This window comes from Numida meleagris, chromosome 4, assembly GCF_002078875.1.
Source record: "Numida meleagris isolate 19003 breed g44 Domestic line chromosome 4, NumMel1.0, whole genome shotgun sequence".
NCBI classification, from domain to species: domain Eukaryota; kingdom Metazoa; phylum Chordata; class Aves; order Galliformes; family Numididae; genus Numida; species Numida meleagris.
The window spans coordinates 13,192,480-13,207,388 of NC_034412.1; the positions used below are offsets into that span (position 1 = coordinate 13,192,480).

A 14,909-nucleotide genomic window follows, 5' to 3' on the forward strand; every position below is an offset into this window, starting at 1 on the left:
AAAGATCAAGGCTTGCAGCTGGAAACAGTTTACCTGATGCTGCTGCTAGTCAAATGAAAAATAAGATTTAGAGCAGGTTAGAATGATAAAATTCAAATTAAACTAGCACATAGCTTGTGGAGAGTTCACGGGAGGAGGATCAGGAAATATGCAGTATATTCTAACATAGTGTGAGCAGATTGTTCCTATGTTTTTTTCACATAATCACAACCTCATCTACAAAGAATAAAATAATTTTCATGAGGTTTCATACTGGTGCAACAAAACTTCTATGTCTTTGAAATAGCCATACTCTTCAAGATTGTATTTCTGGAAGGGTTTTCAGCAATGAACAGATATTGGTCGGATCCAAGTAAATAAAAAGGCAAACTTTCCCTCACCTTTCCAACAAATATTCCTCTTCCATCTGCCCTCCTAAGACTTGAAAACATGTTCATCTACCACAAGTACCAGGCAGATTCTTTTGGACAGTATCTCATCTAGATGAGTTTCTTTTGGAACAGTTCAAGAGAAATAGCATCAATACATTCATTTTAAACTCTAAGGGAGTTGTCTCTGTAAGTGGAATTAGACTCTGTATGTAATTATCTTCCTCTCAGAAAACCTGTCTTATTCACTAGAGAAAGGTTATTTGGATAAGAAAAAACATCTGGAAGAGCTCAGAAAACAAGCTGACTTGTACCAGGCTGTACTTCAGTTCTGAAGAGTTCCCAATAGAAATCCTTGAAATGAAGAAGCTTTGATGTCAATTTGGTCATTTGTATGGAAAATGTAGCTAAATAATTGCCTCTTAGATGTGATTTGCAAGTACTGCAAGCAGCATTCTTAATTCTGAGCTTGCATTTGATATTTTTAAGTGTTACCAGTTTGTTTGTGTATGAATGGACAGAAGTACCTGCAGCTAGTCTGATTTGATTGGATATGACAAGTACAGACATTCCCAGCTCATTTGAGCTAAGTTACATTTTCATACATCCCTGAGGGAAATCTCCATAACAGTACTTACCAAAATCTATTCTAGTTTACCAGACTGCAACTGAAGGCTGCCTATTCAAATAAACTGCATAAACAAAACAGAGCCAATTAGATAACCTATGACTAGAGAAACCTTTATCACTTAATAACAGGAAGCTAAGTAGAATTTTAATTCAGAACTAGTAATGGAAATAGGGATTTGAAATATTAGAAAGTGAAAGAAATACAGTGATGAGGATTATCTCCTAAAGATATTCTGTTCCAAATGTACGTTTTCATACTGAATTTACAGAAATTCCATAGTAACTTTCCCCATTTAAGCACAGAACTGTTCTGAACAGTAAGGTTCATGAACAAAAAAGAAAGGAAGTTTTTTTAAGCAAAGACACCACTATGTTACACAGGATTTCCTCTATTCTAGGAAATCAGCTCTTTTAAAGTTCCTGCTAATAGCAAGCTTGGTCAGCTTCCCAGTGCTTGCATCTCCTGTTCCAGATGGTCAGTGACGTGAAACTCTAATTATCATCAACAAAATAAGCAGGGAAATAAACCCTCCCTCAAAGGTAAAAAGAGCAGATGGGCAACCATAATTTCATTATTATAGAAATAATAGATCAAAAAGATTCCTCGTTCACCTTTTAAAATCACTCACTAACTTGTTGAACAATTAACTCCTTGCTGTTTTAATTTATCAGTTACTCTGTCTGGTTGAGTGGCTGCTTGGTGTGTAAGCTCCCTAATAGCACTGTGAATAGTAGCCAAATTCATCTTGTCCAAGGGGAACCAGTAAGCAGAATGTTTGGCTGAGCTTCCTTCCAGCATTTTGCTCTTACAAGTTTTCAGCAAATTCTATTTTATTCCCTTCTGCAGAATAACAGTTATTCCTTTCTGGGAATGTTTGTGGGAATAATCACAAATGTAATTTATCTGGAATGATGCTCTTGGTCCTTATTCCAGAAATTTAGCTCACAGACTTTCTACAACCCCCAACTATTTATCAAAGATTGAGGGTCATGCAAGTCAGTACAGTGGAGCAACTCTTTGCCTGTTGAGAGGCGTGACTAGTTTCTCTTTGATCTGTTCTAGATCAAGTTTCACACCAATCACCTGTCTAAGCCTGCTGTTGCTAAAACTGAGCTCACAAAAGCTCCAGTACTGCCAAATTTAATTTTGTAACAACAGCTCCAAAGAGAGTCTGGGGACAAATCCCTGTGTATCTGGTAGAATCTCACTCCTTTCCTGATTTCAGATTCATCACATGATTGGAGTGCACACTTCTTTTGAACTGGCAGACCTAATTCCTATGCTTTTTGCAATTTCCTTCCACTTCATAAGCACTTTTTCATGTACTACGTAAGGATTTCAAAAGCAGACATTCCTAACAAAACAACATAAAATTCTGCAAAACTGCACCAAAGAAAAATACGATTGTATATAAAAAAAGGTTTTCCTCTGCATCCCTATGAGTGAGCAAGCTTTCTTCCCTCTTAAGAGTTTACTACAGCTCTATGTGTTAACGTTATGATCTGTATTTACATAGCATATCACGTCTAGATTTCTTATCATGTCTTGTCTTTTCTCATCCTTGCTTCTTTTTTTCAAGCCATATCTTTGCAATGTCCATGTTCCTTCACAAGTTCAGTCTCAAACTTTCTCTTTCATCCCACTTCACCATCTCTTCCGACCCTTAGAAATATATTTGCTACTTATTTCCTTAAAGGAGGAAAATGCTGCATGTATTAATCCTTTTATCTGTTTCTCCTCTGTTTGATGGCATAGATGCTTCTATTTCTGTCTTTACTTCCAGGGCCAGAAATATGTCTCTGTACAGTGGTTGGCAATGAATGAGGCATATACACTTTTGAAAAAGAATGAACTAGATTGAACAATTTTATGTGTGGGTACATTAAAGCTATTAATTGTTTGTGGATAAGTACCCACTTATGAGTAGGAGGGTTTTTTTACACTATTAATTACATGCTGATTTACTTAGATTGTGTGAGTAACATCTCTGCACTTATATACATGTTAGAAATAAACAGAACTTAAATGAGGTGGGTTTTTTTCCACTTCAGCAGCTGAAATTGTACAGAAATATACACTAAGAAGCTGTATGAATGAATAGTTAAAATGGCTAAAAATACAAGGGCAATGGAGAAACAATCATTCTTTTTTACTTTCTTTGACTCAATACTGAAGCAATCATGTATTTTGCTACTTGATAGCATTTCCTAATAAATTCCAGCAGGAGATATGGCATACAGGCTGACAGACGTCACCATATTCTTAGACTGACAGAACTCCCATTTTGCTGCAGATATGAGGAAATTGAAACAAAGATTAGGAAAGCCTTGAATGACTGCATATGATACAAAAATTTTGTAGACAGCAAATATGGAATCCCACAATGTCACTTCTAATGGCCACTTTCCAACTGCAGTGCAGTATAATACAAAATTATGAGATGAGATTATTCGGCTATCTTTCCTGTGTTAAATTTGTTATTCAGTGCTTGTGGGGATCAAAGTGTGTCAAAATCTATCCAGAATAATGCTCTAAAAATTGAAGGTCAAAGAATCCAAATCACAGACATTCCATCACAAAAGAAGAAAGATTAAAATATTTGTAAAGGGAGCCTCACATCTAGTGAGATATATGCATCATGAAGACACACATCATACCTTTCAAAACCAATATTATTTCCTGAAAATCCCAGTTCCCAATTTCATTATTTGGTAGCATTGTTACAGTGTCTTATCATGTCCTGCATAGGACTGCTGATTTTAATATATACTAAACACGGAATCACAATTAGAAATAAAGTCTACTGTTGAAGAGTACGAACGTAACATTTGCAAATAAAAGATTGTTATGTCAACAAACAAGTGAAAAAGTTAAATTAAACATAAAATGAATATTTGTACCTATATCTGGTGTTTGTGAAACTTTTGTTTCTTGAGTCTCTGATAACATTTTCCTCCTTTGTAAACTAGCTTCATGTTTAACAATCTTACAATATAATTTAAACCACAGAATAAGTAAAAATACTGCTAAACAAGAAAGTGACTAAAATCAGAAAGCTTTAAAGGTTCTATTTGAGGTCAATTTGAATAAAAGAGTTTCTTCTATTTTGAAGAGATGTGAACCAAACTAAAATTAGTTATATCATGACTGTACCTATCAATAAGAATCAGCAGTGTGACAGAAGGAATTCTCTTGAGTTCCTAAGGCAATTACAGGGATCATTGTCTGAGAAATGTCAACCTTAGAAGGAGCTAGCATAAGCTGAGTTGAACTCTGGCTTCTAAGTTATTTTCCTTGGAAATGGATATTATTTTTCAATAAATTTGTCTCAGTTATCGCTGCTGTGTTATTTTAGAAAGCTCCATACAAGTTTCCACAGGAAGTACAGACAAGAAAGAATGGTTTGAGTGTGACATTAATTTGCATATGATAATGCCACACTAGAATGAAAGTATTTTTTAAGCAGAGAAGAGCTACGCTATGAAAAATGTTGATAAATGTCCACCCTGGAAATATTTAAGAGGAGCTGTGAAATTTCTTTTACAAGGATCTTCCTTACTGGGCATCTTAAAGCTGATCATCACCTATACACATTTGTCCTCCACGTTTCCCCTCAATAACTAGCCCTACTGTCACAGAAACACTGAATAATTGGAGTGTCTTCTTTGTACTGTACCCTGCTCTAGTGGATAACCTCTGTTGTTTGGGCTGAAGAAAGAAAGATGAAATGGGCATTCTCCAAATTATTCGTGTCACACATTTCGAGTCTTTACAACTATTACAAATTCTAAGGATTCTAAGGATGTTTAATTTATCAAGCATAGATATGGTGTCAAATGCTGAGCTACATCATGAAAAAAGCACTTGATATATATCTGTTACTAGAGAGAACAATCATATTCCAAGAACTTTGGGAAATGAAATTTCTTCATCATGGCAAATTGTTTGGTAAATCTTTGAAGCAACACATAGAAACATCCTTTTAGCAGCATAAATTTCAAAAAAATGTTACCCATTTATTCCATTTTCTCCAGCCAATACAGACTCACTCTAAGATTCCTTGCAAGAGGATCCTTACAACCTCATTATGTCAAAATCCAAGCCTTCCATAGCCTGATGCCAGTAAGTATCAATGAACTTTATGAAATGTATACAATGCATTCATCCTTTACGAAGTAGGCAGAATACACATTTTGAAACAACTTGTTGTTTAGTTATGTTCCAATTCATCACCTTCTACTTAATCTCCAAGGTTATAATCTCTTTCTTTACATATTATTTAAGGTACTTAAAAATGGCAGGCCAAACTTTACAAGAAAACTATGTTTGCAGTATTAGTTTCTTCCCTTCCCCAAAATATCCACACTTCTAACCATTCTAGGGAAATTAGCATTCTGACAAAGGAGATCTTCACTTCATGTGTCAGCTACAATTCATGTTCTCTGGCTTCTCTCCGTGCTTTTTATCTTCAAGATTTCTACTTCATCCACATATCAAACTGTACTTAATTGCATAAAACAGGGGGACATGAACTAATAAATCAATTTCTTGTTACATGTCACAGTGTCATAGAATCACAAAATCATAGACCATAGGATAGTTTGTGTTGGAAGGAACCTTAAAGATCATCTAGTTCCAACTCCCCTGCCATATGCAGAGACACCTTTCACTAGTCCAGGTTTCCCAAATCCCCATCACACCTGCCCTTGAACACTTCCAGAGAAATACAGTGTTGTGTGCTGATCCTTTGTTTTGTTATTCATACTAGCTAAAATGCCTTGTAACTTCCATACTATCACTTCTTCTAGGAAAGGAAAGAAACCCAGGTCCACTGAGCAATAAATTGTACAAGAGCCAGTGGAGAAATGGAGGCATGACTTTTGTATAAGGACGATACAAACATTCTGACATTGATTACAATGGAAACATTTATTGTGCAGTGTTCTCCTAGAAAATTTGTTAGCAGGGAACGTATCAATATTCATTACTGCTTTCCACATCCTGCGCTCAGAGACTGCTCAGTGTGAGAAAGATTAAATACTTCTGCTAAATATATTATCTCGATTGTAATGACTGGTTCAGCTACATTTCTGCCACATCTCAAGCTATTTAGGGCTATTTCAACAACATCTTACACACTTTATGCAGCAAATTCTTACACAAATATACAAAAACTATGTGAAGTCCAAAACTACAGCATGTACACCCAAAATACATGCGACTCTTCAACTCAACAAGTGATGTAAAAAGAGAGAACAATGAAAAGGAATGAAAGTGAAATAAAAGGTTAATCTTCAAGATCTTCCCCCAGATATTATTAAATTAGAAATTTTCAACCAGATTCAACAGTCTTCATCACACGACTCCAACTGAAGTTATGATCTTTAGAATGTGTTCCACAGCTAGTAAGTGCGCAAGTGCACAAACAGGTAATTGCATTTGTCTGTAAAGTAGCATTAACATTCCTCAGCAATGATAAACACTCCTGGGTGTGAAATCTATGAAAGAAATATATTGCCTTGAATGTTGTGTCCTACAGCTTTCGTAAAAGGTTGCCATAATCTGTTGTTTAAAATTAGATTCCAAGTCATGAAACACTCTCTAATCAAAAAACTATATTTAGCATATTTAAACACACTCAAGAGAAGCTCAAATATTTTATCTTCACATGTATGTCTTGTTTGTTTGTTTTAATTTTAGCATACATGAACCACTTCAACAGATAAAGCTTATGCTGTAAATAGAAAATAGGAAAATAGAGAAAGCAGACACAGGTGCTGAAGTCCATTTTCTGGAAAACAAAGTACACAGTAAATATTCATGGCATAATTGTTCACATATATTTTTCTTCATAAAACAGGCATGTTTAGTCAGCTAGTGAGTATGGTTATTATTTGTTATTGTTTTTCTTAGATACCTTGAATCCTTAATATGAAAAAGATTTCAAATTACTTATTTTGAATGTTGGAAGTGTGAAATGTAGGGTAACTGGTTCCACTGCTGCTGTTTTTAAATTTAATGATATGCAGCACAGGAAAAATAGAGGCTGGAGGGAGAAGCTGGAGGAAAAGAGAAGTATCAATATAAAGCCTTGCTGGCAGATAGCCATACAACCCTTAAGGGGATTCCGTCTTTTCCTCTCTTTCTTATAGCAAGTCATTCCTGCAGACATTAACTTGGTTATTCTGTTAGTTGATGAAACACATGGTGTACTCTTATTCAGTCTTCTGTTTACCATTACACAGTATACAAAATAACTTGTTATTTCTTTTCCATATTTGTAAACATTGTTCTCACACCTTTTTTAATAGTCCCCTATCACTGTAATTATGAATACACTGTGTTTGCACCATCCTGAAAAGCGGCACGTGTTACAGAGAAAAAAACTAGCTGCTCTTTTATAGTGACAGAAAAATTATATTCTTCGTTTAAACTCAGCTTGGTTTGCAAGGGTACTAACACACTGAAAATGACATTATTAATAGTGCAGCTTTAATTAAAAAGCTACAAAAGGAAGCTCATTTTAGGTTACAGAAACATAGATTTTGTGCAGAAGCTGATTATTTAAGCCAGAAATTAATGAAATGTGAAACTGATGATGACATATATTCTCTTCTGCAAATTACTAAATCTATTAGAGAAGTTAAAGTAAGTATTACTCACACTGAATATACAATACACTACAATAGTTTTCCAATGACAAGTGATTCTTTAGTAAAAAAAAGGTTCTAATATTCCATGTACAGCAAAGACATCAGAAGATAACCAACATTTGTAGCAGACATTCTTCTTGTTAATTTTTCTGTCAGTTTTACAGGCAGAGTCCTAACCAAGATCTGAGTACATGAAAGAGCAGAAGTTAGAAACTCATGAATCACATACTATCTGATAGTATTTTCTTCCTAGATTTGCTGTGCAGTTGAGTTTCACTGCTGCACAGATCCATGTGCTTTGACATCACAGTGACTGAAAACTAGACACACGTAAGAAATTCCGGGTTTGAGGTGTTTGTAGCTAACTTTTCTACGGCCTGTGCACCTTGCACTTAGAGATGAAGAGTCTTAATGAGCCATACATGCCTAAGTCTCTATTAAAAAAAAACAAATTGAATACAGAAAAAAATCTGAAGAGTTTTGGTCATGTACATGCTTCTTTCCAACTCTGACAGCAGCTTTAATGGGTACTTTTCTATCTGTTCTCTCTACTGAGGTTTCCATTTTTTGCTTAGTTTTCCTTTTGTGCATTTTATTGTCTGACCTACTAGAAGCTTTGCTACATGACACATTCCATCCACACCCACTGAATGTGACATACATGCTCAGACATTTGGCAGGATTTGAAAATATTATTCTTGCTCTAAAATCAATGCAAAGAGTTTAGTGTAGGTAAATGTAACTAGGCTGATAATTGAAGATGAACAATGATAAATAGAAATGCTAATTAATTTTTTTTTTAAATTCAACTACTATAAGATTCCCTATAGTGTTTCAGACAAAGCATGAGATTTTTTTTCAAGACTAATCTCTGTAAATCTGTTCTTCTCAAGGATAGGATAAATCTTAGTTCAAGAAGCTGTATTTTAAGAAAAAAAGGCAGCAACAAATGGGCTTACTGTGAAGCATCTTCAAGCATCTCAGAAAACTGAATTTGATTTTTAACAGTTATGTGACTTTAACATTATCTGAGATAATTTGTATTTCTAGCAAAGCTCTAGGAAGCAAGTAATACATGTAGAGCAGAGTTAACTTGAGATCCTGTTAATCATGTATTTAGCATCTGTATTTTTAGGACAACAAATGACTTTTGCCCATCATTTGTGATGCTTGAGGATTCCTGAGAATGAAAAGGCTATATATAAATTTAAGATAATATTGCCATCAGAAACTGTCACATTTAATAAACAGAAGGATATAAACTGAGTTACAGTGTGCCATTTTGTGATTTTAATCCTGGAAAATAATGGATGGCATAGGTTGGCCTATGTCCTAGGTGCCGGTTTAGCATTATTCAAGGTATCTTGTTAGGTGGTAAAAGAAATCATGGTAAATTAAATGTACATATTTTTTCAGAATATACTGCTTTCTAAAATGAGGAAAATGAACAAAAATGGCATTTTGGATACACAGTTGTCTTGAAAGATATTGGAATTCTGGTCTTTAATAAATGAAGAACAACTCCAGAATGAAATCTCTACAGTGAAAACTTCAAATGCTATATATCTGTACTCACACAAACTATATCAGTTAGTGGATAATCATATAATCAATTAAAGCTTGTAATTACCTCATCAAGCAAAGAATCGAAGTGGCTGTACTTACTATGTCAGCACAATAGCTACAGCATCGTTTAGGACACTCTCTCCAAACAGAAGTGTGTACAAATCTGTATCCACATGCAGCTCATTGAAAATAGCAAGGACTGTCACTGTATGGAGACAAAACAGCGGATTTCTTATTTTTGTATTCCTCTGGCAGTTCAAGAAATAAAGCAATGTTAGGATATGGGTTTTGGAAAGTCTAGTCTGATTTATTACCTGAAGGGTTAATGACTTAAAAGAGATCAACAGAAGTATATATAAGATCTTTAAATCTAGCAACTGTATGCATTTTGCTTCTCCAGCTAATTAGGAAAATACTTTCCCTCTTACACAAAGAATCATGCACAATTGAAAACATCACAGCATATTTTACTGTGCACAAAGGGCTTGGGTGTTGCTGCCAAGGAGTAACAAGGATGCTGAAAATACTTACATTTTGCCATTGGCTTTGTGGGTGATGAGAGTAGTGATTTGCATACTTCAAGGTGCTTATAGTAATGTTTATCCATCTGTAATGTGTATTTATTGAGAAATACTCAAAGGAAAAAAATAACTTGTACCCTAACCTACCAAAAATACTACCACTTTTACTTCAAGTGTAGCACATTCGTAGTCAGGAAGCCCGCTCATCCAGATTAGGACAACTGATACTTACAACCCATTTTAAGGTTCCTTCAGCATATAATCAATTTAAGTTTCTTTCTACTCTACTACAGTAATATGCTATATTTGATTTTTAACTTTCCCTTACATTAGAAAAAAATTGTGTCAAATTTAAGCTCAGTGGGTAAATCATTTAGATGCACATCTGTAAGGGTATCTAGATACTTGTTTCATATTAGGTATCTACATCCTATAGATTTTAAAGGACACTTTAGTTATCTTATTTCACAGTGTTCTAACCTGTAAACAGGTGATCACAATCCCATCCTAGACCTACCTAGGTCTAAATGAATCTCTAAATGAAAAAAAAAATCAGGATATTCTGTGAATATCTATATTCAGATTTTTGCTTGATTAGGCAATGCTGCCTTAATGTGCTAAATGTGGATCCAATTTAGTCTCCCATTCTTTGATGTCACTGGCATAACAACAGACCTATTCTCTAAAACACTTTGCCACTTCCAGCTTTTGCTCATTAGTTAATTGCTCTGGGCTTACATTAATAGTTCCTCCAAAAATCATAGACGGAAAATAAAATAGTGCTTGAAGTCTAGCGTACTGCTGGTATTTAAGTATATCAGGCCAAGCCAATTAGACAGATTTCTACTCCTACAAAACCAACAACATTTTCTTTTTTCAAACAAGCATATTCTCCTTCTCTCCCAACTCTACACCAAAAACCTAATTACACATCTTTTCAAATGAAAGCAAAAAAAGAATACATTTATAAACCCTATTTTCCTTTTTTTGCCATATATTGGTCTCAATTACTCATTTTCAGACTGTAAACTTGAAATTCTTTTCACTAGTAAATGCTGATTTTCTCATCTTCTATTAAGTTGATTATTCCTAAATATAGAATTTAACGTTGTTGATTTTAAAACATTTCAAGAATCCTGTTGAGTTCTAACTCTTATATTTCAAAATGTTTGCTATCTCCTATCAGCATAGTATTGTACATTAAAGAAGCATCCTCTACTGTGTTATCTAGTTGATTAACTAAAATGATAAATAGTATCTGCACAAGAACAAAGAACTACAGAATCTTTAGCGCATCCACTCCATTTAAGAATTCAGTAGATCATTTTCACCTTGTTTTGCCAAACATCATCTAGTCATTTACTCAAGATCACACTTGACTTTTTTTGTGTATGAGAATCTACAAATATACTTCAGAATGGGCACATTAATACTCAGTAATGGAAAAAAGTTAATTTAAATTACTCTCTAGATACAGTAAGATCCTATCTATGAATTGTCTGTGAGTAGTCGTTGTCCGAAATAGTCACATCAAGTTTTGTCTCATGGATAACTTGAAAACTCTCAAGAGAATGAATTTAAAACTTCAGTATTTGCCTTTATACAACACAGTAACGTATTGAATTAATATCTTTCATAACTTATGGCCTATCAACTGTAAAGAAAATGAGAGGAGTCCCACTTGTATTTCCCATCAAGTTTTCTTTAAAAATAACAATTCCAATTTTAATTATAGGCTCCTTTCCCTACTAATCTGTCACACTAGTCACGGATTAGTTCAGGGGTGAACAAGAAGAAAGCATTAAAATACATTAATTAAAAACACATTTATAAATAGGCTTATGTAACCGTGCAAAAATGTATTACCCTGCTATATTTATAAACTTTTTTTTTAATGCAAAATCCTCTTATTTTGTGTGAAACAGGAACATCGCTTTCTGATAAATACCCAATTTTATCAATGACAACAGAATTGCAACTCACATGTTAGGTTCAGCTGTAACCATAGTAACTTCAAATAGAAAAGTGCCTCATTATTATCAATACGACCAAAGGTAAGGGAGTTCATGTAGCTCAGAAATAGCTGTGCTTCAGCAAACCTTGTGAAGGCAAATCTCTTTTCTATGCTTGAAATATCAAAAAAAGAAGTGCTAATGATACATGAAATATCTTTGGATTGGAAAGGCACTGTGCAGAATGTGTTAACAACAACAACTAAGATAAACTGCCAAAGCTGTACTTTCCAGTTATTTTTTGGTGGCAAAGGCAGAAGTCAGGTTTTTTGTTCATGCGTCAATCTCCTGTCATTTACATTATTCTGTTACAACTACCGCTACCCTGAAGCAGCCTGGTTCTGGGACTTACTGCTACATCTGCCTTTTGACCGTAGAGGACAATTGATGGCAGAATAACCCTATCCACGCTCACACATGAGGCAGTTTCATTTCACTCAGAGACCTAGAGCTGGGGCTCCACTCCCCACATCAGCACCTTTCCACAGCCTTTTTGCTGCACTTGATGAATGACACCACGTACCAGAATACAGGGATAAACAACTGCTCCATCCTTTCTGAAGGAATCACAACAAAAAACCTTTCACCCTCCAGAGTTAGGTTATATTAGAAATCAAATGCAATTTTAACACAGGGGAAACCCTTTCAACAGTGAAAACACTGCAATAACAAAATTGGTGCTGTTTTAAGCAGATTAAATAACAAGAAGACATGATTTCACAAAATATGTGACAAATGATACTTGTTGATAAGAATGAAGAAAACTATATGTATTGGTTTGACTTGTTAAAGACTAATAAAGGGAAAATTTGATGCACTTCTAAAATCCTATTTCTCAAAATTACATCTCTCACCTGAAGTCTCTCTGCTGAAAATGAAAAGATACTGGAGAGAGATATTTTCTTTAAAGTGAATGATTCACTTGAAAGCAACCTGGCTTTGTCTCATAAAGTTTTTACTTTATTTTTTCTAGAAAGCTGAAGTTTTTTGGGACATCCATAAGTATGACAGACATTTAGGAATACCAGTCTATCCCACAAAATGTAGAAACATAAGTAAATATATTAGGAAATGAAGATTCTTAAACTGTAACATTCAAAGCAATTTTCTCTTTAGTTTTTTTTTTCTTTTCATTTGAATATTTGGTGCAATATTTGCATTTGTATTAGTTTGTGAAAATTCAACTTTATTTACTGGAAACTAGACATAGGAATCTCAAAACCAACACAAAGTGTATCCTGTCATAATTTTATTTCTTAATTTTTGTTAAAGTGCAAGTTTTCTATATAAGGGAACCTGGAAGATACTGGGGAATTTTTTCTCTATTAATTTTATGCAAAAATATCTATATTGAAGATCTTCAAATACATTTAGAATGCTATGTCTTTATTTCCTTCTTCCTGACAATTTCAGGAACTTCTAACTAGCATATATTTACCTGGTAGTAAAATTCTTCATTTAACACATACACATCTACCATTGTTTTTACTATTACAAATAAGGAATTCAATCAAAAAAACTTCTCAAGTAAACAGATTTGTTTTTAACAACTTTTGAGACTTAATTGCTTTTCACAACCATGGGAAATTACAAACATTTTTGAAATGAGTTTATAGTCCTGCCTGTGAAAAATTAAATTAAAAATCAGGTAGCATATCTGACAGGAATTTCTTATTTCACTCTAGGACTGTAAGTCATTATTCTGTCCTACTTTCATAACACTAACAACATTTTACCAGAATTTTTTCTTCTTTAAAGCTAGATATCACACATAGAATTGTCAGACTGATTATTTTATATGATCCAACATCTATCAGTCCCCAGGTGACCATGTTTTAACTGATCCTGGAATTCCAGTGAGCTCTTTGTATGGCTTGAAATCAAAATTCACTATCAAATTCTACAGCACAATGAAATATTTTCTGCAATGTCTACCATTAAAGTAAGCAAAAATATTCATTTAAAATTCTCTAAGCCATTGTGGGTCAGAAATGCACTGATAAGATTACTTAAACATGTAACAGCTTAGAGTATTATAAATAAATAACAGAAAGAGTAAGACTGAATATTCAAACTACTCTTGGACACACACACAGGCACTCTGTGTAAGTGGAAGAATAATTACAAATAGCATTAATAGCTGATACAGCTAATAGTTTGTCCAACTAAACATTTTCACAACTGGAGTTATTAGCTGGGAAAAGTAGTCCTTGTTACTTCTTCTTCCTTCCAATGAAAGAGTTTCATTCTTTGTTGCTTTTCTTCCTCCTCGTGATTACTCTAAATTATTTAGTAGTGATTTAACACTATTATAATCAAAATCACTGTGTTTGTCTTATACATATCTCTGTATAAATCAACATTTTCATTTGTGGATCTAAATAGTGTTGGAATGGAAAATGGGAAAAGAAACTAAGCCAACTACACAATTCTATTCATAGTACAATCAAGAAATGTACTCAGATACTCTGAGCAGCATTTTATTCCAGAAGCAATTATTTTTCTTATGTTTAATTTGTGCTTTTAGTTTCTGTGTTCTTCTCTTGCTGTGAGGATGGGCTCCAATCATGGGCTGAATATTATTAAAATAGTTGGGGGATTTAATAAGTGGCAGCATATTGGATGTTTCGTTTAATTTGAGAATAACAATTTGATGCAGCTTTTACGGCAGGATTACAACAACAAATAAATTATTTTACACCATATTTTTAAGCAGTCAGAATGATAAATTACAAGCTGTCAAAGTCTTTTGTTAAATATTGAGGTTTCATTTAATGAATGGAACAAATCTGTGGAACAGTGTTGCTTTTTGTCGCTTGTTTTAATAACCAAGAATTTGGAAGATTTTTCATACATTTCTTAGAGAAGCTTGTCAGGAGTGGTTAATGTTAACACAGCATGCCACGTGCATCATAAAATGCTTTTAGTTCCACTTCCTCTAACTACTGAACTAGAAATTTTGCAAAAATCCATTGTACCTTTCTATTCTTTTTACTTCCTCTCTTTTACATGGTATTCACAGAACCACAGAAACATAGTGAACATGCTAAGGCAGCTTTCCTAGAGTTGGTTGTACAGGAAATTGTCGGGTGGATTTTGAATATCTCCAGGGAATAGGGCTCCACAACTTCTCTGGGCAGCCTGTTCCAGTGGTCTGT

The 14,909-nt window shown here is 34.1% G+C and overlaps 1 protein-coding gene across 5 annotated transcripts in view; it reads right to left on the minus strand.

Moving 5' to 3' along the window:
- Nucleotides 1-14,909, minus strand: part of SLC9A9 (solute carrier family 9 member A9) — a 187,400-nt gene that overhangs the window by 126,469 nt on the left and 46,022 nt on the right. For all 5 annotated transcript variants that reach the window (XM_021395850.1, XM_021395851.1, XM_021395854.1 and 2 more), the window contains exon 6: nt 9,318-9,423. In XM_021395850.1, the coding sequence (XP_021251525.1) occupies nt 9,318-9,423 (106 nt within the window). The remainder of the gene's footprint in view (nt 1-9,317; nt 9,424-14,909) is intronic.